Below are 26,569 nucleotides of genomic sequence, written 5' to 3'. Positions count from 1 at the left end.
TCTGCTATATTGAGATAATCCATCCCACCTCACAGGTGTGCCACATCAGGATGCTGATCTGACATCATGAGTAGTGCACAGGTGTACCTCAGACTGCCCACAACAAAAGGCCACCCTGGAATGTGCAGTTTTGTCTCACAGCAAAATGCCACAGATGCCACAAGCAATGAGGGAGCGTGCAATTGGCATGCTGACAGCAGGAATGTCAACCAGATCTGTCGCCCGTGCATTGAATGTTCATTTCTCAACCATAAGCCGTCTCCACAGGCGTTTCAGAGAATATGGCAGCACATCCAACCGGCCTCACAACCGCAGACCTCGTGTAACCACACCAGCCCAGGACCTCCACATCCAGCAGGTTCACCTCCAAGATCGTCTGAGACCAGCCACCCAGACAGCTGCTGGAACAATTGGTTTGCACAACCAAACAATTTCTGCACAAACTGTCAGAAACCGTCTCAGGGACGCTCAACTACATGCCCGTCGTCCTCATCGGGGTCTTGACCTGACTCCAGCTCGTCGCCGTAACAGACTTGTGTGGGCAAATGCTCACATTCGATGGCGTCTGGCACGTTGGAGAGGTGTGCGCTTCACGGATGAATCATGGTTCACATTGTTCAGGGCAGATGGCAGCTGAGAATGTCCCAGTTCTTGCATGGCCAGCATACTCACCGGACATGTCACCCATTGAGCATGTTCGGGATGTGCTTGACCGGCGTATACGACAGCGTGTACCAGTTCCCACGAATATCCAACAACCTCGCACAGCCATTGAAGTGGAGTGGACCAACATTCCACAGGCCACAATTGACAATCTGATAGACTCCATGCGACGATGTGTTGCACTGCATGAGGCAAATGGTGGTCACACCAGATACTGACCGGTTCTGGGTCCCCAGACCCCCAATAGCGCAAAAAACTGCACATTCCAGGGTGGCCTTTTGTTGTGGGCAGTCTGAGGTACACCTGTGCACTACTCTTCAGTCTTCAAATCTTCAAATCCACCTCCATCGTCCCGATACCCAAAAACTCCAACCCATCTTGCCTCAATGATTACCGCCCAGTAGCACTCACCCCCATCATCACTAAGTGCTTAGAGCGACTGGTCCTAGCACACTTCAAATCCTGTCTCCCCCCCACCCTGGACCCCCACCAATTCGCATACCGCCGGAACAGGAGCACAGAGGATGCAGTCTCCATCGCAATGCACTCTGTCCTCTCACACCTGGTCAACAACAACACCTACGCCAGAATGCTGTTTATAGACTTCAGTTCAGCATTCAATACAATCCACCCCTCACAACTCATCAGGAAACTGACAGACCTGGGTATCAGTTCCCTCATCTGCAAATGGTTACTGGACTTCCTGACCAACCGCCCCCAACATGTCCGGCTGGATAACCGCTGCTCATCTACCATCACAATGAACACCGGTGTACCACAAGGCTGTGTGATGAGCCCTTTCCTCTACTCCCTCTTCACCCACGACTGCAGACCTGCTGATGGTTCCAACACCATCATTAAGTTTGCAGATGACACCACGGTGATTGGCCTCATCAGTGACAACGATGAGGCCACCTACAGGGAGGAGGTGGATCGTCTGGCTGAGTGGTGCGACAGAAACAACCTGCTGCTTAACACCGAGAAGACCAAGGAGCTCATCGTGGACTACAGGAGGAATGTTGACCCACATCCACCCATCCACATTAAGGGGACGGCTGTGGAGCGTGTGAGCAGCTTCAAGTTCCTGGGAGTCCACATCTCCGAGGATCTCACCTGGACGACCAACTGCTCCAAGCTGGTCAAGAAGGCTCACCAGCGCCTCTTCTTCTTGAGGACTCTGAGGAAGAACCACCTGTCCTCAGACATCCTGGTGAACTTCTATCGTTGCACCATCGAGAGCATCCTGACCAACTGTATAACAGTCTGGTACGGGAACTGCTCTGCCTCGGACCGGAAGGCGTTGCAGAGGGTCGTGAAAACTGCCCAGCGCATCGCCGGAGCACCACTTCCTGCCATAAAAGACATCTACAGGAAGCGGTGTCTGAAAAGGGCTGGGAAAATCATCAAAGACCCCAGTCACCCATCACATGGACTCTTCACCCTCCTGTCCGGAGACGCCACAGGAGCCTCCGGCCTAAGACCACCAGGTACCGGAACAGCTTCTTCCCCACAGCTGTCAGACTCCTGAACTCTGCCTCCTGACATCTGACCCACGTTAAACTCATGGACTGAACATACACACCCCCACAATGGACAACTGTACCCTCAAACACACAATAATAACATGGACTGAACCACCACTCACAACCACCAGCACTTTATATAGCCTCTGTAGAAACTATCTACACCCTCACTTATCTTAACTGCACTACTGTATAGCTCTGTGTAAATAATCATTCTGTACATTCAATAATCTTTAATCCTACAACTGTTTACAACTTGCATAGTTCCCATTTCTGTATAGCTGTATATCCCAGATTCTGTAAAGTTATTTATTTCATATTCTGTATAGTTTTTCATATTTATATCCTGTTCATAGCCTGTACATAGCTTGTACTCACTACAGCCTGTACATACTTATAGTTATAGAATATTCACAACATACTTCATACCGTGTACATTATAACATACCATAATAGACCCATTTCTGTAATATACTCACATATCTATATTATTGCTAATATATATTGTAATATATCTATATCACTAAAGCACTTCTGGATGGATGCAAACTGCATTTCGTTGCCCTGTACCTGTGCATGTGCAATGACAATAAAGTTGAATTCTATTCTAATTCTATTCTACTCATGATGTCAGATCAGCATCCTGATGTGGCACACCTGTGAGGTGGGATGGATTATCTCAATATGGCAGATGTGCCCACTACCACACATTTGGACTGATTTGTGACCACTGTTTGGGAGGGATGGTTATATTGTGTATCTGGAATGAATTTTAGGTCTCTACGTCCATCCCATGGGGAATGGGAGCAGTAACAAAGGTGTTGCGTTTATATTTTTGTTGAGTGTAGGTCCACCCAGCAGCGTACACAGGCCTTGAAGGGTGGAGAAGGAGGAGCTTATCAGAGCACACTGGGATGTGATGGAGCTGTTGTGCAGTTGCCATGGTGATGCTAGCATAGTATAGTGTGTATATGTGAGGACTCAGGAGAGGCCCTCTCTCTCTCGCTGTCTTATTTCTTGTGCTCGGCCTCGTTGTGTTGAAGCTCTGACACCCTGAGGTTACTTTGCACAGACTGTTCATGTCTTTATCACAGAGCAAACTCCAGCAGAGTCAGCAGATCCTCATCTCCCCACCACACATGTTTCTGTGGTGATGCTTGAGTCAGAGTTGGTACATTTTCAGTCAGCGAGGAGGAAAATCCTCTCAGTGGTTCCTACTGAATAATGTTCAAGAGAAAACGTTTCATTAAAGTCAGAGTTGTGATTTTCCGTGTGTAATGTTGCTGCTACGGCGATTTCCTCCACCCAAACTGAAAGCAGCTGAGTGCAGAGGCAGCAAGATAAAAGCATCACTGATGAACTTTAGTTACACGCAGTAAGAACATGACTGTAACTGTAATGTGATTACTGAATGGATTAGAGTATCAAGGACAAGCCTGAATTCTGTCTTTGTGCTCATTGTTGCTCTCAAACTGTGAAACACCGTCAGCTGACAGAACAAAAACTACACCTGCCAGTGTAAACATTCATTTACTGTAATGATCATCCCTGACTGTCGTCCATCACCGTGTGTTGGTGATAAAGTTTATTTATAAATCTCCTAACTCACACGAGTGTTTACTGCATGTTTCAACAGCTTTAACTGTATTCATATATATTATTAATATCAGCCTCCTTTCATGTCTCGTGGACCGAACTGTTCAAACAACGTGGGACAAAAAGGCTTCAACTTTTTTCACAAGTCATGATTTTGGGTTATTCTGGAAGCATTTTGACTGAATTTACAGGTAATATATTGATTAGAGTTCATTTATTCTTTCGGTGTTGTTGTCTCTGTTTCCTGGGTGAGGACGTGCTGGATTACATCTCTCGGGTGGACCGGTGGTGTTGGGAAGACGGAGGTCTGGGCTTCTCTACTTAGAGCACACGAGCAGATAATTGGAAGAAGAAGAATCAGGAAGTTGAAATTCTGACTTTGTTTTTTCAATGGTAGAAACGATGTTTCAGTCTTCTTTTGTCCTTTGCCCTCACACACTTAGATTGCTCCTCAGAGGCAGGGCCGTGCAGAGACGTTTGAAGGGGCTCAAAGTTAAAAAACCAGGCTGGAGAACAACAACACATTCATCAAGAACCTCATATGGAAGCACATCATGTTACATCACTGTGATCATGTGGGGACGATGCAGAGCAAACGTAGCCGGTGTTTTACCTGATGGGTACAATGTTGCTGTCGGCCTGAGACATTACAGAGTCCACAGGAGAGATGGGAGCTGATTAAACACGTGTTATGAGATAATAATAAAATGACAGTGCTTGGAAACACAAGGCAACAAAACTGTGAGAAATCAACTCTGCCTGTGAATCACTGTCTGACTCTCTTCCTCCTTCCATCTTCTCTCCACGTGCTGCCCATCTGAGAACACTTTGCTATTGTATTGATCTGTTACTTAAGTATCCACACATGACACCTTTACACCTGGTCCATAATAAAGTGATGATAGAAAATATTATAGAAACAGAGCCCTGCAGCTTACTGTGAAACTAAAGATGTTCCCTAAAACGGTGCACAGACAACAACAACAACAACAATCTTTATTTATAGAGCACGTTTAAAAGCCTTGGGCATACCAAAGTGCTTTACATAAAACAATAAAAGGTTAAAAAAAGGAGCTTATCAGAGCACACTGGGATGTGATGGAGCTGTTGTGCAGTTGCTCCTCAGAGGCAGGGCCGTGCAGAGACATTTGAAGGGGCTCAAACCTACAGACCCCTGCCTGCTGTACCCAGTGAGCTGGCAGCTGACGAGCATCACACAGGTGATGTTTGTCGTGCTGTTGCACACACAGCACGCTCGTCTGTTTCAATTCATCAGTTGCCACAAAACAGCTGAACATGTCCATAATAAGCTGACACTGCTGTGTGTTACAGGCTACAGTGTGCGCTGTTCACCTGCTTACTGGTTTCCTTTGCATCAGTCTGTCTCCCAGTTTGTCCTACAGCACCCATGTGGCTCTTTGTGAGCTCGTTCCCACCTCGTAACCAGTGCGCTCTGCCGTTAAGAGCGATCATTGGTTAATGGTAGTCATGTGACTGCTGCGAGCCAGCTCATTTTATTTAACAAAATTGTGATTAATAGTTAAATATTATTGTTGAGGGGCACAGACAGGACTCCACACACACATGAAAAGAAAAAACCCTCAAGAAAAGGCCACTGGTGGGACCCATAAAGAAGCGCTCAAGCCCCTCCCACCCCCACATGCCTGCTTAGATATGCCAGATGTTCTGATGTGCTGATGAATTTGAAGTGATTTAGTTTGAGGAACTGATCTGGAATTGCTCTAAAGATTTTCAGTGTTTGTTTGCAGCCTGGTGAGCCTCTGTTTTTATACCCGTCATGTTGCTGACGCGATGCCAGATGATGTTTCTGCAGCTCTTTATTTTTATTCATATAAAACATGGAGTTTGTTGTCATGTTTGCCTTTTGCTGCCAGCAGGTTCAAATCAGCCTTTTTTAATATTTTCTCAGTTTAAACATTTGATGTTTTTTCTCAGTCGTCTTGAGATTTTGTTTCATTTCTGAGATCATCACATTCTTTCAGTGCCATGATCCACAGACAGGACAGACTCAAAGACATCAAACTCATGTTTGGATCTGTGTTCGTTCATTATCTGATGCTCGTCAGCTGCAGAAATCCTCTCAGGAAAAGAGTTTCAGCTTTTCTTCAGGGTCACAGTGATGCGTTCAGGAACACCTGTGAAACACAGCAAACTGAGTTCTGCTTCTCTCAGTGGGACGCTCGAGTGTTTGGGTCCCTCTGTGGTTCACTTTGCTGGCCTCTAGTGGCCACGAGGTGAACTCATCGTGTTGGTGTCAGCTGTATTTGACAGCAGCCACCAGTCTGCAGTTCTGTATTTGAACCTTTGAATCTCCACAAGTGCAGATATGAAACACAGCTGGGAATGATTCTTTTTGTGTATGTGGACGTAGTCTGTGGGTGGCAGTAATGGGGGTGCCCCACCTTTTCCCCTATGACAGCCTCCCCCACTTAACCCTGAGCTGGACAAAGAGAAAACGACGTCTTGTATTTGGCAGCTGTTACATCAGACACTGTGACACAAACACCTGATGACTGAACAGGTTTCCTGACAAACTCATTTTTATTTTGCTCTGAGACATTTTCACTCACACAGCCAAGGGCGCAGATTTGGCACGGACGGAAGGGACGTGTCCCCACCAATAATTTGATCTGTTCGAGTAAAGAAAAACAACCCGATAGAAAGAAAGAAAACGATCTCCCAGCGGTGCAGAAAGAGTTAAATTACATTCTTTACTGGAGTGCTACGTCATGTGACAAATATGGCCAATGTGATTGGCTGAGCCTTTCAGGGAGCTCTGTTTAGTTTTAGCAGCGGCAAGCCTGCGCTGTGAGGAGGAGAGGAGGATGGCAGCAAAGAGAAAGAACCTGGATATAAGAAAGTATTTTTCAGAGAAACCTGTGAGTCACTTAAAGCCAAGTTAACACATAAAATGTGTCCGTCACAATAACGTTACAGGCTATGCCAGGCTTTGGCCCACATCAGTCTAAAACTGTATGTAACCATGAATAACGTGTTTGGGAAGCTAACTGCACAACAGGCAGCACTGTTAGTTCTCTCAGTCTCAGAGCAGCATTTCTAATTTTGATTGAAACTGTCAGAGAAAACAGCCTCGAGCAGCCCGGATATTAGTTTACAGAGGCTGTTAGAATTATATGTCTAACATTAAAATGTTGGTGACACAATAATTTCATCCTAATGGCACTGACATATTCATAGGGTTCATTTTTGAGACAAAATATCATGAGGTAGTCACGATTTTGCAAATATTCCACCTTGTAGTGCAGTTTGCACAAATTGTTGTAAAAACGCACTCAGCCTACAAACATTACTGACGAGTCAAGATCTGCACAAAGTGACAGAAACACTGAAGCAGCTCCACATTTTATTCTTATTGTCATGTATGTCCTATTTGTCAGGTGACAGAACCAACACAAAGCTCAGAGAGCAATGGTGACACAAGGTCACAGGTGAAACTGGATGATGACCTGGTGGTTCATTGTTGTATTTGAAGCACATGTGTGACTGCATGTATGTGGAGTGCCTCACTGTTATTGATCAGGTGACAGAGGCAGCTCTGCCATGTTGTAGCTCAGACAGAGGTGAAGAGGCGAGGTCACAGGTGACTGACTGATGATGTGGTGCTGTAGATTAACTAATATTTATTATCATGACAATTATCAGGCTGCTTTTAGTCATCCCAGTATCCTCAGTTGAGGCTGAAAGAAGCTTCAGTGCTCTCAGAAGACTAAAAACATGGCTAAGGTCAACAATGACTCGAATGAGATTAAACAATGCTGCTGTGTGTCCACCAGGAGAGACTGGACAGTATAGATGGAAAACCAATATGCCAGCAGTTTATCTCAGTTAACGAGAAGAGCAGGCCTGTGTTTGGCTCCTTCACATAGTGGACATTGAGTTGTTGTGTGGGACACCAGTAGTATTAATGTCTGTTGCTGTAACAGTAGCTCATGTTTAGAATAAGAGATCCCAGCTCACTGATCTGATCGGGGCAATAGTGTGGCTAAAATATTGCATAATTTTGCTGACAGATCTTTTACTTTGTGGTAATCTTAGATGGACATAAACCACCAGGTCATTCAGTGCTAATGTATCAGAGATGTTCAAATCAAATCAAAATTTATTTATATAGCACATATTAAAACAACAGTGTTGACCATAGTGCTTCACAGTCAGTAAAAGCATGAGACAGTTAAAAAAAACAATAAAAGAGGACAACAAACAATAGGTAACAACACAACAAGCTAAAACAGCCAACTAGACAGAATCAAAAGCCAAAGTAAAAAAATAAGTTTTAAGACGTGATTTAAAAGACTGGATCGACTCGGCTGTGCGAATATAAACAGGGAGGTTATTCCAGAGTCTGGGTGCCACGGATGCAAAGGCCCGGTCACCTCTCGACTTCATTCGAGACCTAGGTTGTGCTAGGAGCCTGTGATTGGACGATCTAAGTGCTCTGTTGGGATTGTATAAGTGGAGTAGTTCAGAGAGATAGCTGGGCGCTAAATTATTCAGAATATTAAAAGTGAACAACAGAATATTAAAATCTATACGATATTTAACAGGGAGCCAATGTAGTTTGGCTAAAATTGGAGTTATGTGTTCATGGATTCTCGTACCTGTTAAAAGGAGAAGGGTCTGGCTGCAGCCACTGTGGAGCTCCACAGTAACCGGATACACGTGACCTCCACACTAACCGGAAACACGTGACCTCCACAGTAGCCGTAAACACGCATGGATACCGTGGAAGTCTTGCAAGTTGATCGCAAAGGTTGGGACAGAGTCTTTCTTAAATAAATTTGCCGTTAGTGATTTCATAATTCTAGGAATCGTCTAGTTTTCGTACAATGATCATGTTGCCACTTTTTTTGCGTTACAACAACATTCCTTCTTGTTTTAATGTTTTTTCATCGTGCTCCATGGCAGAGAAACACACAGATCAATATCTCATTGTCGGCACTGGGTCAAGCTGTTGTAGGTAAGTACATGCATTGTCTCATGACCAGAACGCTACCATTGTTTACATGTTAGGTTTGTTCCTATCTGTGAGTATATTCTTTTCTTTGTGTACCTAGCCCCACAGGTGTGCAATAAACCCAGAGAAATCACTGAAACGGTGTTGAACCCAGCACCTTCAATGTCTGGTGACACTGGTAAAATTTCTTATTTTGAATAGTGATTGTCATATATAGGTGAAATAATAATCTTGCATTCATTATCTTGTTGTAGTTGATGGCTCATAAACGAATTTGTTACATGCTGTTTCAAATGAATTTCCTTCTATAGATAGTGCTTATTTTTCTTGCATTTGTATGCATTTAATGTGCATTCTATGTAGTGTTTTGTCTGAAACCTGTTAAAATCCCTATAGGACCTCAGGAAAGAGTTGACAACAAGAAAGCCAATAGAAGGTCTCAACAGATGCAACTTTTCCTGACCTGTGTGGACCACCGTGCGAAGCTCTGACAAAGCCTGAGAACATTTTGGCCAGCCGTTCATTGTGGTGTTTTGTACCGCACCCTGGCCAACAACAGCTTGTATGTTAAAGTTTTCAGATGTTGCAAAGTGCAACTTTTAGTGCTTATCTGATTTGGTCATCCACAGTCTATGACACCTCTCTGTTTTTTTAGCTCAACTATGTTCTGGACATCAGCAGACCCAAAGATGAGCTGATTGTTGAAACGTCTTCTGGATGCCTCATGCGGGCAAACTTTTGGACACTGGGTTTAAACAAACAAATGGAATCGACTGTAAGTATTTTTTTTCTATGAATATGAAATAATAAAGTGTACATTCATTTCTTTCATGATTTTTTCTGTTTCAGATTGGAAATGGCTGTTTTGAGCTTATCACTAAAATTGTCCAGTCAAAGGTACTGTATGTTGTATATGATGATTGTCAAGCTTTAATTTAGAGAGTTGTTGTTTTAAATGTTTTTGTTTACATTCTAGGGGATAAGCATTTACATAGAAAATCTGTATGTCACCCGGACTTGGCTTGCACCCTATGGCTGTGATCCATTGCAGTCCTTTCCTGTAAGTGTACCGTCCTTTAAAGAAACAAGCAAGTAATCCAAATGATTTTTTTTATAACTTTGGTGCGAGTTCATATACAGGATACTTAAAAAACAATTCTGTTTCAGACTGATGCTCAGAGGATGCACATCATAGTTCTCCCTCTCTGGACCCCTGGTCATTTCCAGTTGTGTGTAAGTCTTGTTTTTTGACACATACAAACTGTTAGAATTTTGCTATGTGTCTGAGATGTATTCAAGCTTTTATGACGCAGTTTCAAAAGTCTTTGATTGTGATCGCTTGCAATGACATTGTTTTCAGGTTTGAAGTCATGGCTAACTGTCTTTTAGGTACTGAAGCCACCTCAAAGAGAAATCCTCTTTCTTGACCCAATAAACACCAAGGCAGGATTTGGTGGCCAACAATATGTTTCACTTTTGAGGTCACATTTTTATAAGCATTTTTGGTTTGTTCCGGAGTTTTCAGGAACCTGTTCAGTGTTCCAGGTTAAGTGCATCCCAGATCATGTTCTGCTGATCTTGAGTGTTCACACATACAGTACACTCACATGCTTTTTTTATAAACTATATCAGCAAGTTTCTGTGTGGAGTTTGCATGTTCTCCCCGTGTTTGCGTGGGTTCCCTCCGGGTACTCCGGCTTCCTCCCACCGTACAAAGACATGCAGCTTGTGGGGATAGGTTAATTGGATAATCCAAATTGCCACTAGGTGTGAATGTGCGAGTGAATGTGAGTGTGAATGGTTGTCTGTCCCTGTGTGTTGGCCCTGCGACAGACTGGCGACCTGTCCAGTCTGTCGCCCTATGACAGCTGGGATAGGCTCCAGCGACCCTGAAAAGGAGAAGCGGAAGCGAATGGATGGATGGATGGATATATCAGCATGATGCTTCAACATTTTATTCTATTTCTCATCTTCACATTATGATCAAGTCAGTGATGCTGTCTTTAGATGACTTTCAGACATAAATAGGGTCTTCAAATGTTCTAGTTTAACATAAAAGACCATTAAAAATTAGTTTATAAAACATGCCAACCTTAACTTAAAGCTGTAAATGCTTTATTTTGACCAACTGTGAGCATGTGACTGTACTTTTTCATTTTGTTATGCTGTTTTGTTGAGGTCGTGTTCCTAAGGCCTGTAGTTACAGTTGGTGCTATTAGCAATAAACATTTCACACCCATCATCATGACATCTGTTAACTTGTGAATGTAACTGTCTTTAAAAAAAGGAATCTTGCAGTGAAGATCATTCCCGGGCAGTGGTCAGAAAAAAAGAGCTTTGACTTGAAGGTATGTGCTAGTTTAAGTGTATGGTGAATGATATGAATTACACTAGTCTTCTTTTAAGGGATTTTATTAACGAGCCTTTATTTTCAATGTAATACAGGGTTTTCCAAGCCAAGACTATGGAGTTGACTGTGGGATCTTCATGCTGATGGTAATTTTTCTCTTCTCTTCTTGAGATTCAGAAGCTAATTTAAGCTTCTAAAAAAAGGACATTTTTATTTTTTCTTCCAAATAGTCTGCTCTGTACGTGGCACTGGATGCTTCATTTGACTATACTGTAGTAAGTATTCTATTTACTTTCACAGCAATGGAGTCTTGAATCTTTTGAAAGTTGTTAAATATGTTTCATATTAATATTTTACAGTCAGACATGCCCTACTTGCGTAAATGGTGGTGCTTGCTGTTGATGGAGAACTTTGATCTCAGGAGGTATTTATATTTTGACTTCTGTTTTATGTTGTGTCAAAGTTTACACACCTTAACAATATCAACAATTTCTGTTAAGCTCTGGCAAGCTATTTGCACACTGGAGAGAGGAAGCCAAAGCTGTGCTTGAAGGACAACACGTGCCCATTGTCAGACTGAAAAAGTTCCAGGAAGTCAGTCATGTCAGTATTCACTTTAAACAGTAATTACATGTTTAGTGACATTTGAATAACTGTTAAAAACTGTTCTGCAACAGAGAAATAACTATGTTTTCATCCCCGTTTGCCTGACACAGGAGCCAGCAGTTGTTGAAGATCTGCGTCCTGCTGTGCAGTGGGCTGTCCAAAATAAGGCACTTTTCCGTGGACACGTAACAATGCCAAAATATCTGTCCTTAAATCAAGGCGACCAGCAGAGGGTCTTAAGAGACATGTCAGAGGAAGAAGACACCGGAGCAAGGGACTTGTTCCTCTTTGTTTTTCAGTTTGCAGAGGACATGGAGCTCTTTTTGAAAGCATGTGCTGATGAGCAGGGGCTAAGGGTCAGTGCTATGTTTGACATGTAATGGACAAATGAAGGCACTGGCTGTGTTTGTTTGTTTAATATGTCGTTGTTGTTTTTTGTTTTGTTTTTTGCATAGTACAAAATTCCAATTAAACTTATTTCAAAATGTTGTTCACTTGATTCTGTGTCCATACTTATAATAAAGGATTACAGTGTAACAGCATTAAATGTAAATGTAACAGCATTTTTTTTAAACTTGTATTTTCAAAATAAAAAGCTTATTGTTGATATTAACAGTAAAGAATTGTAATCAATAATATTTTTATACATTTTAAACATTAACACTCTGGGCTCTATCCTGGCCATCTGTGGACACTTCACTTATTCTTTTTTTTGACTACTGCACTGGAGTGGACCAAAACAATGACACGGGTTTGATCTTAAGGATCTAATAATTGTGTGTTGTGCATGACATTGCCACACAAATATGTATTTGCAAGATAGAGTAGAATAAATATTACACAGGCTGCAGTGAATCTCTGTTGATACAGACTATTGAGCTTTGAGTTTCCCAGTCAAACTTAGCTTTGAAGCACCTGCTAAAAACACTTTTACTCTTGTACATTTCATAACAAGACACCATAGCCGAAATATTAACAAAATATATATTATTAAAAAATTCAAAGCTGCACATACAGCAACAAACACCGTTAGTAAATGTGTCCTGGAGTTTCTGCAGGTGCAGAAAGTGCTGCTGCTGTAAGTCAGCCTAACAGCTTCCAGATCACTTTTCTGGAAAGATGGTAGGAAGGCCATCACTGCTCATTTCTACAGTCTCCCAGATCTTGGAATACAATCCCTTTGTACCATGAAACCACGTCGCAGTACTAGGAGTCCACTAAAACCTATAAAGAGAGTGATCCTGGAAGAAATGGGGCACACACTAGTGACCTCAACAATTGCAAGACAGCCTTTTCCCCGATGCTCAGATGGGAAAAAAAGGAAGTTTCATGAAAACATTAGGACTTTATCACCGTTTTATCTGAAAAGTTAATGGTAATATATAACCTAACTGGCTATAAAGAGTAAAAAATTTAGATACAATTTTGATTTTGATGAAAAGGACTGGTGCTATTTTAAAGAGTCACGTCGGTAAAAGTAGAAAAATGTTTTAAGAAATCTACATTTTATAGCATTTTGTGAACATACACAAAAAGTGGCCATTTTTGGCAACAAACAAGCTGAGAGAGTTTTATATTTTTTGCTCTCCTTGAACAAAAATAATAGTGCATAATAATCAATGTTGATGTTAATCAATTAGATGTCCCAGACTCTACTATTAATAATACAGCAGTCCCTCGTTTATCGCTGGTGTTACGTTCTAAAAATAACCCGCGGTAGGTGAAATCCATGAAGTAGCCAACTTTATTTTTTACAATTATTACAGATGTTAAGACTGTAAAACCCCTCACTACATGCTTTAAACACTTTTCTCAGACAGACATGAACATTTTCACACTTTTCTCTTTTGTTTAAACACTCTTAGAGTTCAAACCTTCGTAGAAACATGACTCCAGTATCATGGAATGAAACCTAAAGGTGCATTTGAGGGTGCAAAACGTTTCGTCGGCATTGTTGTGTTTGTTTGGGAGAAAACTTACAAACATACAGTACAGCACTTCAGAGTTACACTGCTAGCGAAGATATATGTAAATTCGACAAGCTAAACGCATTCTGTACTGTACAGCAGGAGTCCCGAACCTTTTTGCACCACAGACCACTTTAATGTCAGACAATATTTTCAGGGAACGACCTTTAAGGTGTCGCGGATAAATACAACAAAAGAATTAAAAAAAGAAACTGTGGTATTTTGTAAATATAATAATAAACGTGACTTGAGCTGTGCGCCAGCAACAATGACAGTGACATCCTCCTCTCTGCTTCTTAATGCTCTCTGGTCGCTATGGTAACGCGTAAATAGTTCTTTCAAAATAAGACACACAACTACAACCATACATTTCACATCGGAGGATCAACTATCGCAGAACGGTACCAAAGGACTCACGGACCGGGACCGGTCCGTGGGCCTATTAGGGACCGCTCCTGTACAGGAGACACTGGACTAGATTGATTGACAATGGTCTACAGCAATCAGAACGCACAACACGATGTACTGTAAAACAAATAAATAAATCAGCGAAACAGCAAGTGTCGCGGAAGGTGCGCCGCGTTATAGCGAGGGACCACTGTACACTTTTGGCCACGAACAATTTAGGGGATGGTGAATTTTTTTGAACAAACCCAGAGTGTTAAAAACCCCCCACTTAAAACCATTTTTATTTCTCAGCAGCATCAATAGTAACAAAAACGCAATTTAGTTTTCGCTGTCAAAGTCGATTTAACTGAAGTTACGTGTTTCCGGTTACTGTGGAGGTCACGTGTTTCCGGTTACCGTGGAGGTCACGTGTTTCCGGTTACCGTGGAGGTCACGTGTTTCCGGTTACCGTGGAGGTCACGTGTTTCCAGTTACTGTGGAGCTCCACAGTGGCTGCAGCCAGGTGCTCTTGGTTAAAAGACGCGCAGCTGCATTTTGAATTAACTGGAGCCGGCAAAGAGAAGAGTGTTGGAGGCCCGAGTAGAGGGAGTTACAGTCGTCCAATCTGGATATTCTGCCCTCACTAGGGTGTGAAGCTGGTTTCTAGCTTGGCAGATAGCTAACAGGTCCACAATAAACATCCAGGAGTCAGCGGATACGTTTTAGATGTTTACTGTTGAAGCACTGTAAAACTGGTACAGAAACAAAAATAAAATATTACATTTCTGCTGTAATTGCATTTTCTTTACAACATCAAACATTAAGCCATGCACTACAATGTATATAACACAAACACAAACTTATCCAAACCCTTTCACTGGTTATTAGGCCCACGCATTTAGCGATTAGCTTAATGCTAACATTACATGGGAAATCCCATAGACGGGCTAACGTGTTAGCATCGCGGCCGTTTTACCTCACAAAAGAAAGTTTTCCACACAAACCTCTAAACTGCTACACAAAACTATCGCGGGAAAGCTTACAAAACAGATAGCAACTACTTACACGCATGTGCTCTCTCAGGCTCAGCAAGAAAAAGTGAACAAAAAGTGGAACAGACAACAGTTTGGCTATAGGACTGTTTTTCACTGGTGAGGTACTACGGCAAGTCTGCTGGTACAAAAAACACACACCCAAATGATCATGCCTGCCTTAAAGGGGCAGCACACTGGATGTAATAAATGCGTGGATAAGCTTTTCAAGGTCCTTTAAAGGAAGGAACGGCTTTGCTTTAGATATCTGACGCAACTGGTAAAAGCTGTTTTTTTATGTTGGTGTAATGCAACTGAAGTAATGTTGTTAAGTCTTTGAACTCATATTCGTTTATTGTCATGACTGTATTTCAGGGCTGGACTGGCCATCGGGCATACCGGGCATTTGCCCAGTGGGCTGCTCGTGATTTTTCGTTTTTATTGGCCGATGGGGTTTTCTTCCTTTTCTTTTTTTAACGGTATAAATGAGTGGTGGTGGATTGGCCAGTTGGTCATGATCGACTCTGGGCTGGACCAATTACAGCCGAGGAGGTCAAACTTTAAAGTTAAGGTGAAAAGGAACGGGATTTGTGCTGTACTACTTCAGCTAGAAAGTTGCTAATTCAATCATGAAACTGATCAATGATCAGCTGATCGGCTTTTCTCTCTGCGCCAGAAAGAGGAAACCAGCGGAGGTCGAATTAAACAACAGCAGCACGTTTAAGCTTGATCAGCTGTTGTTAGAATTTATTTAATATTAATTTCTAGTATCAGCTGATGTTTGCTGGAGCCACAGCTGTAAAGCTGCTGGTCATGATGTCGGTTTGGATATGTGGTGAGAGGGAAACATGAAGATGAAACCAGGAGATGTCCTTACTAGGGATGGGTATCGAAAACCGGTTCTTGTTGAGAACCGGTTCCCACTGTTTCAATTCCTTGGAATCGTTTGCCACTTTTAAAAACGATTCCCTTATCGATTCCAGTCGCCCCGAATGACGTCATCACGTTGAGTAGCGTCTTTTACCCAGTAGGAAACACGGCGCCTGAGCGGCACAAACGCTCAAAAGTTTGGTTACACTTTATGAGAAAGGATGATAACAGGGCAACGTGCAATACTTGCAAAGTAGAGATTTCATCAAAGGGAGGAAACACTATGAACATGCAAAAGCATTTGCTCAAAAAACACGCGATTGCTTTCAACGAATGTCGTGTTTTTGATCCGCTCCGGACTAGCGAAGCTCAACCCAGCAGCAGCGGTAGCGTTTCCACGTCCTCTCCCGTTAATACTGCAGGTAACTAATCAATTAGCATTGCATATTATGTTAGCGCGATTTACCTTATTACAAAACCTGCTATTACTGTGCGTTGCATTTAGATAACCATGATGAGAGAGACAGAGTCTGGCTGGCTCAGATGCTGGCAGTTGTCGCTGCAGTCTACCGGTAGCGTCTCCTTTCAGGCCAGGATAGACGAATGTCACCGAGCAGTGTCTAAGTTTGTGGTCAAAGGCTTGCACCCATTTGCCACAGCACATGCCCCCGATTTCACTTTGGTAAGTGAATGTGTTTAATTGTAGGCAGGGACATTACTGGATATTCTTGTGTAATTGCTACAGAATAATTTATGTTAAACTTTGTTATTGCTACAGGAGAATATTTATTTTATTATTTTACATATACATTTTTTTTCCTGGGGACCCTGTGACACCCCATTGAAGAGCCGTAGGCTGTGGATCTCTTAAGATCTCACTGTTGGGTTTGTAAGGCCATGTTACTCCTAAATTTCTATCTTGTTCAAAGAGAAGATATAAAACACAGTTCTAAGCTAATCGACTTTAGTGTTCTCCTTTAAAAAAAAAAAAAAAGAATCGATAAGGAATCGAATCGTTAAACAGAATCGAAAATGGAATCGGAATCGTTAAAATCTTATCAATACCCATCCCTAGTCCTTACTGAATCATCAGAGCTGTGATGGAGAAACAGGTTTACCTTTCAGGTGACAGGAATGAGTTGAAGGGAAGTTCTAAACTGTTTCTGTGTGCTACTGTTTAGAATACCAGAATAGGGAAGGTGGTGTAGGTTTAAGTTTAATTATAAAGGCTTTAAAGGATTTTTGACTTTTCCTGTAATACCATGGTGGGCCGGTCACTAGTCAAAATGCCCATATTTTGTGCCAGTCCAGCCCTGCTGAATTTGAAGTTATTTTTATTTTTGTATGATACCTGATTTATATTGAATATGACTGAAGTAAACTAAAGTCTAAACTACTTAGTCATTTGTTTAATTGTAATTTAGCATTATATAACTCACATATAAAACTATCAATTGTAATTTTAAATGGTTTAAAAGCATGTAGAATAGCATATGTAGGCAAGTACATTTCTCCTTTTTATCAAGAAGCAAAGACAAAAAGGAAAAAAAACTGAATCATTCGTCCCCACCAATGCCAAAACGAAATCTACGCCCTTGCACACAGCTGTGTCCAGCAAGCTCCACCCACTGCTCCTAAAAAGGTGTGGTCAGTGATGGATCTCAGCTTCCCGTGCCCCTCCCCTCCCCTGCAGCCGAGCCACAAACATCCACAGATACACACAGTGTTGTTAACGGTTACTCCACATGCACATGACACTGACACACCTTATATTTGGTCAGACTTACAGAAACAGCCAACAGTGCACTTTCCAAGAACACAGGTTTGTCGGAGTTTATACATTAGCTGTGTGATCATACTGAAAACACACAGGACTCAACAGGCCTCAGTATCAGCTGACAGCATCTTCAGCACCATCTGTTCACTGATGTCCTTCACTGATCAATAATCAAATAAACACATCAAACTGATTGATCAGTGATCAGAGCAGATGGATCAGTGGAGCTGATCCTGATGGCCTCTGCTTATTTCTCGGCCTGATTTTTCCCTGCAGAGGAAACAGAAGAGTCACACCTCACACACACACACACAAACATGAATGAACTAACTAACCTTTGACTGTGAGCCACACCCTCTTGTATCTCCAGGCCTCCTTGCTGTTGACCTCACATCCGTATCTCCCAGCATCTCCCACTTTGAGGTGTCTCAGGGTCAGACTGAGGTCTCCAGACTTCAGAGCGTCTTCATTCATCTCAGTGCGACCTTTGTAATGGTCGTCCTGTTTGTCGGGCCGGTCAGAGCCGTTCTCATACACGTGGACCTTCATGTATTCTGGTTCATAACATTTCCACACCACTTCACTGTCGTCAGGCAGGTTTTCTGTGGTTTGAAAGGGAAGACAGATGGACTCCGCCCCCTCCTCCTCCTCCACCTGACACTCTGAGAGGACAACAAACAACGTGAGCATGTTAACATTTTACTTGTTATTGATGACACACCAGTCGTGGACTTTATGTTTTTACTTAATCCCTGAGTTTTTATGTTGATTCATAAAAGCTGAATCAACATAAAACGTCTACAGCCTGTTCATAGCCCAGCATCATCCTTAAACCATTGGCTGTCTGAGCGGTGTGTAGACTCATGTGGGTCTCTGAGATTCTGATGAGGAGAGACAGCATCTATCCAGCTTTGGAAGAAGCATTTAGGGAAATCTGTATGCAACACTGAGACCAGGATGTTTCCGGCTCACACGCCTGCTGCTGTTGTAAAGGTTTCCATCACTCGTCTCATTTTAGGACATTGGGAACGAGCTCAGGGTTTGTTTTTGCAACACTATAGCCGGGCTGATAGAGTCAGAGCTCTGAAGTCTTATGTCTGATTCTCTTACACTCATCTCATCTCATGAACGTCCTCACAATATCTGAACCACTACAAAAATGAATCAAATTTACAGTTTCCCACAAACTTATCTTTGAGCCTGGTTGATGCTTTAACTGCTGACATTTACCAGTTTCTCTCCCACAAACTACTTCAGTCATTACAAACCACTGACTTATCAAACACAATCTGTGAATAAGGATCATCTGCTGCACTGACCTTCGACTTTCAGCTCCACTTTTTTCTCCATCAGGACTTTTCCCTCCCTGCTGTAGGCGGTGCAGGTGTAGGTGTCCCTGTCTGTGTGTGTGGGGTATGTCAGGGTCAGACTGAGGTCTCCAGTCTTCAGCGGGTCTTCGATCATTTCTGTTCGGCTCCTGTAACGTCTGTGCTGTTTTTCAGAGTCTTCCTGATACACGTGGACTATCCTGCCATCTCTGTCCTTCCACACGACTTTATTTACCTGAGACAGGTGAACTGTGGCTTTGCAGGGCAGCTTGGCAGACGTCACACCTGAACCCACCTCCACCTCACGAACTGAAAGAACAACCAAGCACAACATGAGCTGCACAGCATCAGCACACTTCCTTTGACAGGATGAAGTGAAATGTTTGCAGTAAAACATGTTGGACTGGTTCCAGTCTGAAACGTGTTCCTTTGCTCCATGAAGAGACTGTGCTGTGTTTGGTGTCCAATCAGCAGCAGAGCTGAACTGAACGTGTCTGCCAGATACCACAGAGTCAAAGCTTTCAGCGTCTCATGGTTTCACTCCAGTCAAAGCTGTGAAGAGTGTAAAAGCTCGAGGGAGAGGTGGACGCAGTGTTTCTGTAACACTCATCACACATCTGACTGCACTTACAGTAAACCATGGACAGGGTAACACATGGACCTGCTGTCCTGATGTTACTCTGTGTTTTCTGAAGTCCTGCTTCCAGCCTGGAGATGAGCTTCTTCAATGGTTGTCACAGCTTTTTCTATCCATGGGGCCTTTTTTCTTTAACTATTATAAGACTAATCCATCTGACCAAGAGAAGGATCATCAGAGGAGAGCTGAAACTAACAGGTGTGGTTATTGATTGCACCTAACTGTTATGTTATCAGTCAGTTGCATCATCAGTGGATAGCAGGATGGACACTCCTGCAGGCACTTAGAGCTCAGCGCGTCTCCTCACTACCAGCTTTAGTTACTTTCTGTTAGCCTATTGTTGAAATCTCCCAATCCTTTGAATCTTTGGGCTGAAGGAAGGACAATACTCGGTGTATAAATGCTCAATCAACAATCATTTATTTCCATACAATTCAACACTTATGAGCATTAGAACCATCATGATGGGGAGACATGCCTGCAGAGGGTCACAGCAAGTCTCAAAATGGTGACAGGTTGCTCAGCTTCTTATAGCCTCTAGCGGCCCCCACCTAGTCGTAAAAGCCTAAACATTCACATTCTTTCTCTCTTACTAAGTTATGACCTCGGCTCCTTGTTTCTCTGCTCTCTGTAAGGTGGGGGTCTGTCGCTTCTATTATCGGCACAAGGTCCTCTGCACACAACATTCTCTTCATGACTCAGCAGTATGAAATGTCAAGAAACAGTGTAACACATTCAACAGTGTCGAGTAATACAGGTCAATCCAATAGATCTAATGATTTTCACACTCTTTTAAGTCAGAAGTATAATGCAAACTAAAACTACATACTGATCACACCATCTAAACTAAAGGATAATATCTGTCCTACAGCTGTTATCATAATTCAACTACTTTGATTACATATATAAGGTAACATATGGTAACAGAATAATATCACACTATAATGATAATACCAGAAACTTTGGCCCTTCAAACAAAGAGTCGGTCCAGACGTCTTGTACAGGATAACTGGGATCTAACAGTTCGTGGTAACCATCAGTGATGTAAAGATCACTAACAACTCATTCAGGACAGAGACGTCAGCTATGGTGCTGTCAAATCACCAAATCAAACTTTGCTGATTACCTTCAAGGTTCTGATATTTCATCAGATGGTCCAATAAAACACTCACCTTCTTTGTTCTTTAACGTTTTGTATCTACAAGACAGCCATGCAGCAAACATAACAGCCAGAAGAACCACAGGAACCAGGACACCTGAGAGGACTTTGAACCAGACTGCAGAACGAGGAGGAAGTTCTGTGATCGACACAAAACAAACAACCTGAACATCAACCAACAGATTTTTAGAACTTCCCATTAGCATGCATCTGACCTGACAGCACTGACCTGTGACCTTCAGGTCTACATAGGCCTTGTGCTGATCTTGTCCATACTTGCGGTATGTGCAGGTGTAGGTTCCACTGTCAGAGACTGTGGGCTTCCTCAGAGTGAGGCTGAGGTCTCCAGTCTGCAGAGCCTCGGCTCTCAGTGATGTTCGACTGAAGTAACGAATGTTCTGATCTTTAAAATCGTCACCACTCGGCAGACGCACGTGGACCGTTGGGTCCTTGAGCTCCTCACGGTCCCACACTGCTGCTGTGGACTCAATGGTAACATCAGCTTGTACCTGACAGGGCAGCAGGACAGACTCCACCCCCTCATACACCTCCACCCCTGAGGCATGCTGGGAACCTGAGGATAAAAATATAAAGCAGGTGAGTGCTGTGATTTTGTAACAGCTGAGAGACACAGGACATCAGGTAAAGTTCCAAAGAGTTTCCTGATGGTTCACAGATGAACTAAACAGGTAAAGAGGAGCCGACTGAGTCAACAACCAGGAAAGTGAGTGACTCAGTAGAAGCAGACGTCCTCATGTGCAAACATGTCAGCCTGTCTGACTCTGAGCCGTCCCTCTGATGGACACAGCTCTGATGCTGGAACATTTTGTGGTGGATTTGTGTGTGACATGTATACCTATATAACTATATAGACTATCTATCTATGTGCACTGAACAGATATTTTAACTTTCACGCAGAGTCTTAAGCACATGGTTTATTAAGGGGGTACAGTAACAGTTGATGTACGGGGAGATTTCTCCTGAGTAACTCAACCTCCCCAATACACACTCGTCTTTCATGCAGCACAACCAAAACAGTTACACTGTATGCGTGTCTGTGATTATGTCATACGATATAATCACACACACACACACACACACACACACACACACACACACACACACACACACACACACACACACACACACACAGTGAATTTCCTTTCAGTGTGGAGATGATGCAGCAGAATTTAGCTTTGTGTTGGGTTCTGATGAAAAACAATCAGTAAGGTTTCGTTTGTATATTTACAACAATTAATGCAAAATGAATCAGAATAATCTGAACGAAGCTGACAAATATGTAAAAGATGCCACTGTGACATGAAACAGGTGAACAGCAGAGATGCAGTTTGTTCACAATAAGTTCAATATGACCTAATGTTATATTAACAAAGTTACCATTGAAATGTTAAGATACTGAAGTAAAAAACTGAAGACACTTACTTCAACCTTCAAATATAAACAGCTTCTAAACAAACTGCTGTGATGTTGTGTTTCATGAGTCATCAACCTGTTCTTCATGAGCTGCTTCAAAATGAATAAAACACTGAGATCTGTGTGAATGTGTGTCAGTGCTTTATTCATGATGAACTAAAACCTCACTGAGCTTCATAGTTCTCAGTTATTTGAGCCACATGGTGGGATCCACCCTGCATCACCCGAGCAGGGAGGGCTTCATTCAGCAGGACAGAGAGCAGACATCAGTGCACTGCATATATAATAACCTGTGTGTGTGTGTGTGTGTGTGTGTGTGTGTGTGTGTGTGTGTGTGTGTGTGTGTACATGCATGCAGAGTATCAGAGCAGCTTTCTTACCGAGTAAGAGGAGCATCAGCATCAGTGGCATCTTCATAAATCTGATCCTCAGTCAGACACACGCAGCAGCACTGCAGACACACCCAGAGGCTGCTGCACAAACACCAGCTTACTTTCACTTTCATTTTCATGCAAGGGTTAAAAATGATTGATTTTTAGTTTGAGATTTATTATTATTGTTGTTTTTTCTGTCCTGTTCAGCAGCTTTAGAAGGAGAATTATGATCTGAATGCTTCGTCAGTTTATTTATCTTGTATGTGAATAAATAATATGTATTGTGTAACAGTGTTTGAGCTGACAGGCTGGGAGGGGCAGATTATCAAGAAGAAAGAACAAGCTAGAGTGAGAAAGAGAAAGAGAAAAGAGGGAAAATGTGCAGTAAAGCTGTTCAGAGGCTCTGAAAGATAAAATTATCTGAGAGTCCCGATCAAAAGTTTAAGACTGCTTGAAAAATGTCAAAAAATCCTGTTTTGCTTGGTTGGATCTTAACAAGGTTCCAAGTAGAGCTTCAACATGCAACAAGAAGAAATGGGAGAAAACATTTTTTGAGCCTGCAATTTATTTAAAACAATGCTTAAACTGGAACAGGCGGTTTTACAGCTGATCAAAAGTGAAACTGAACAGGAACATGCAACAATGTAACTATGACATAAACATGAACCTGAACAGTGAAAAGCTCTGTGATGTGATGTGACTGGGCATGAAGACAAAACAGACAACCTGACAAGGAATGAACAGAAACACAGAGACTAAGGCTACGTCCACACGTACACGGGTATTTTTGAAAACGCAGATTTTTCTGTGCGTTTGCACCTTTCGTCCACACATAAACGGCGTTTTTAGTCACTGAAAACGGAGATTTTTAAAAACTCTGGCCAGGGTGGATATTTTTGAAAACTCAGTTTTTGCATTGATGTGTGGACGAGAAAAACGGAGAAAACGCAGCGTCAAAGGTGTGCGCCTTTTTTGACGTCACACTGTGCGCCACGTTATTGTTTCTGTGAAATGAATTTCTACAATACTGTTACTGTTAATTCTACTCTCTGCAGTGTTTAAATGCTTATATATACACACAGTTACTGTCCCTCCACACATACGACTCGGTTCTGCTTCTATGCCCCAACTTTGTTTACTTTTTCCCACCGAGGCTTCTAGACTTCTGATTGGCCAACATTTCTGCACGGTTAGGAATCTAGCGCCACCTGCTGCTTTGGCATGTTCATAGCAGCGTTTTCCTTCATTTCTGCCTTTATGTGTGGACGGGATTATTTTTTAAAACGAAAACGGAAAATCTCCGTTTTCAAAAATACCCGTGTACGTGTGGACGTAGCCTAAATGCACACAAGGAGGTGATCAGGGGAAGTAGAAACACATGAGGAAACAGCTGACTGGAATACACCTGATGACCAACGTTCCCTGTAATGTTTCATGTGTCTGAACACACAAACTCCCTGAGCGTCCCTTGGACCACTGTGAGCGACAGCAGACGTGTGCACTGTGGTCACGCCAGCATCCAAGTTACATGTTTATTAAAGTAATCAAATTACAGCATTTATGTTAGACTACTTTTAATTAACTGCTTTAGCCCACTTACAATGAAAAATAAAATCTTGTTCCTGACCTGTGCAGCATGTTAACACTATTGGAAGTAAAAATAACTTGAACTCCAATTTTGAAAACACAGCTTTCTTTCTTTTCTTTTTTTTTTAAATAAAGCTCTGACTTGTATTCTGAGTCTGTGGTCTAGGAGAGAGTCTGTAACTCTGTCTGCAACATACAGTAAATAATGACCAATGTTGGCCAATTAATTATATAGTTACTTCTTCAAAAAAGTAACTGAGATTTGATAAACAAAGTTTTTTGCAGCCAAGGTGTTTTTACACAAACATTTCAAACTATTTACAGAACAATCAGCTGTTCTGCATCAAATCTGATGCCACACAAATTATTTGTGCCGCTCCAAAAAATTATTTGTGTCCACTATGAGATGAAGGAGAACAACAGCCTGATACCTGCAGGCCTGACAACAGCAGATGTGTCACTGCTGTAACACCTGTAACACTCAGCAGTCGCCTCATTGTTCTGACACACAACACAACTATTGACTAGACTATACACTAACTACACACTAACTACACACTAACTACACACTGACTACACACTAACTACACACTAACTACACACTAACTACACACTAACTACACACTGACTACACACTAACTACACACTAACTACACACTAACTACACACTGACTACACACTGACTACACACTAACTACACACTAACTACACACTAACTACACACTGACTACACACTAACTACACACTAACTACACACTAACTACACACTGACTACACACTGACTACACACTAACTACACACTAACTACACACTAACTACACACTGACTACACACTGACTACACACTAACTACACACTAACTACACACTAACTACACACTAACTACACACTGACTACACACTAACTACACACTGACTACACACTGACTACACACTAACTACACACTAACTACACACTAACTACACACTAACTACACACTAACTACACACTGACTACACACTAACTACACACTAACTACACACTAACTACACACTGACTACACACTAACTACACACTAACTACACACTAACTACACACTGACTACACACTAACTACACACTAACTACACACTGACTACACACTAACTACACACTAACTACACACTAACTACACACTGACTACACACTAACTACACACTAACTACACACTAACTACACACTGACTACACACTAACTACACACTAACTACACACTGACTACACACTAACTACACACTAACTACACACTGACTACACACTAACTACACACTAACTACACACTAACTACACACTGACTACACACTAACTACACACTAACTACACACTAACTATGCAAGATTTGCGCTAAACGTCGCAAATCTCTCACATCTCAAAACACCGCCGTCACTCCTAAAACTTCCTCCTGTTTCTTAACAACTAGATGCCACGTTTTGATTGGTCAACATGGTACATTTTTTCGACCAATAGGAAAGGCTGGGGGTGTTTTGTTTTTGTTTTTTCTCACAGGCTTTCGAGCGTTTTCCTTATTAAAGGCATGTTGTCATTTAAGAATATATTTTATTGTTTATTAATAAACAGCACACAGTGGTCCCGCTGTTCATCCGTCACTGCCTCTTTTTTTTGATTTCCTTTTTTCTGCACCGTACAGCATTGCATTCTGCAGCCTGATTGACAAATCTCCTCCGTGTCGTGTCTCCTGCGCTTGCCAAATTTATCATGTTTGGGTTTGATAACCATCACGTCCAATAGAAAAAACAGCACAAAAACACCCATAACTATGAGCCTCATTCGGAAATACACACCTGCACCGTGAGGGAAAAAGGCGCACGAAAGTGGCGGGCAGATGAAGACAAACCGCGGCATAATAATACTTTTACGTTTTGCAATCTACAAAGGTTTGCACTTTGAGAATCAATTGTGAGAACTGTGACCAATGTTCATGTGTGTGGGGAAAACAGTGTATAAAGTGCGTGACCAGGGGCTAGTTATTCTGAGAACCCCTGATTATATCCTGTTTTTGTTTTGTTTTTTTCGATGTTGAAATTAAAATCTAGTAGCAGCCTTCTCATTTCTTTGTGTTTTGTGCTGTTTTACAGGCCCACAGGGGAGGACGGCTCCGAGGCAGATGAGGGACGGGTCCCAGGACGGTCCATCGGTGGTGGAGCTGGCCATCCTGGAGTCCCTGAAGAGTCCACACCAGTCTCCAATGGAGCATTTCCTCCTCAGCCTTGTTCCTGCTCTGGAGAGCAGCTGGTCCTTTTTATTCCTG

General features: G+C 42.3%; 1 protein-coding gene and 3 long non-coding RNA genes across 4 annotated transcripts; 2 read left to right on the top strand and 2 right to left on the bottom strand.

Annotated features, from left to right (window-relative positions):
• The first annotated feature begins 9,702 nt into the window (after positions 1-9,702).
• LOC146578042 (uncharacterized) lies at positions 9,703-11,094 on the top strand. The gene is made up of 3 exons (XR_014889935.1): positions 9,703-9,838; positions 9,946-10,011; positions 11,066-11,094. It is a non-coding gene; the product is annotated as an uncharacterized LOC146578042 (long non-coding RNA).
• Positions 11,095-11,407: 313 nt separating this feature from the next.
• Positions 11,408-12,382, top strand: LOC146578041 (uncharacterized). Its single transcript, XR_014889931.1, has 3 exons — positions 11,408-11,552; positions 11,629-11,731; positions 11,845-12,382. It is a non-coding gene; the product is annotated as an uncharacterized LOC146578041 (long non-coding RNA).
• Positions 12,383-14,804: 2,422 nt separating this feature from the next.
• LOC146578040 (uncharacterized) lies at positions 14,805-17,823 on the bottom strand. The gene is made up of 2 exons (XR_014889933.1): positions 15,154-17,823; positions 14,805-14,840 (listed from the first exon to the last, which is right to left on the bottom strand). It is a non-coding gene; the product is annotated as an uncharacterized LOC146578040 (long non-coding RNA).
• LOC146578039 (uncharacterized) lies at positions 17,824-22,741 on the bottom strand. The gene is made up of 6 exons (XM_085256739.1): positions 22,705-22,741; positions 21,120-21,464; positions 20,904-21,029; positions 19,086-19,403; positions 18,102-18,428; positions 17,824-18,036 (listed from the first exon to the last, which is right to left on the bottom strand). The coding sequence occupies exons 1-6, from the start codon at positions 22,739-22,741 to the stop codon at positions 18,014-18,016; spliced, it is 1,176 nt and encodes a 391-aa protein (XP_085112865.1). The 3' UTR covers positions 17,824-18,013.
• Between the last annotated feature and the right edge of the window lie 3,828 nt (positions 22,742-26,569).

This window comes from Mchenga conophoros, linkage group LG3 (genome assembly GCF_057382185.1).
Source record: "Mchenga conophoros isolate Kocher_MC1m ecotype Shallow Benthic linkage group LG3, M_conophoros_male_GT1.1, whole genome shotgun sequence".
Classification (NCBI taxonomy): Eukaryota; Metazoa; Chordata; class Actinopteri; order Cichliformes; family Cichlidae; genus Mchenga; species Mchenga conophoros.
This window is presented reverse-complemented; position numbering and strand designations above follow the sequence as displayed.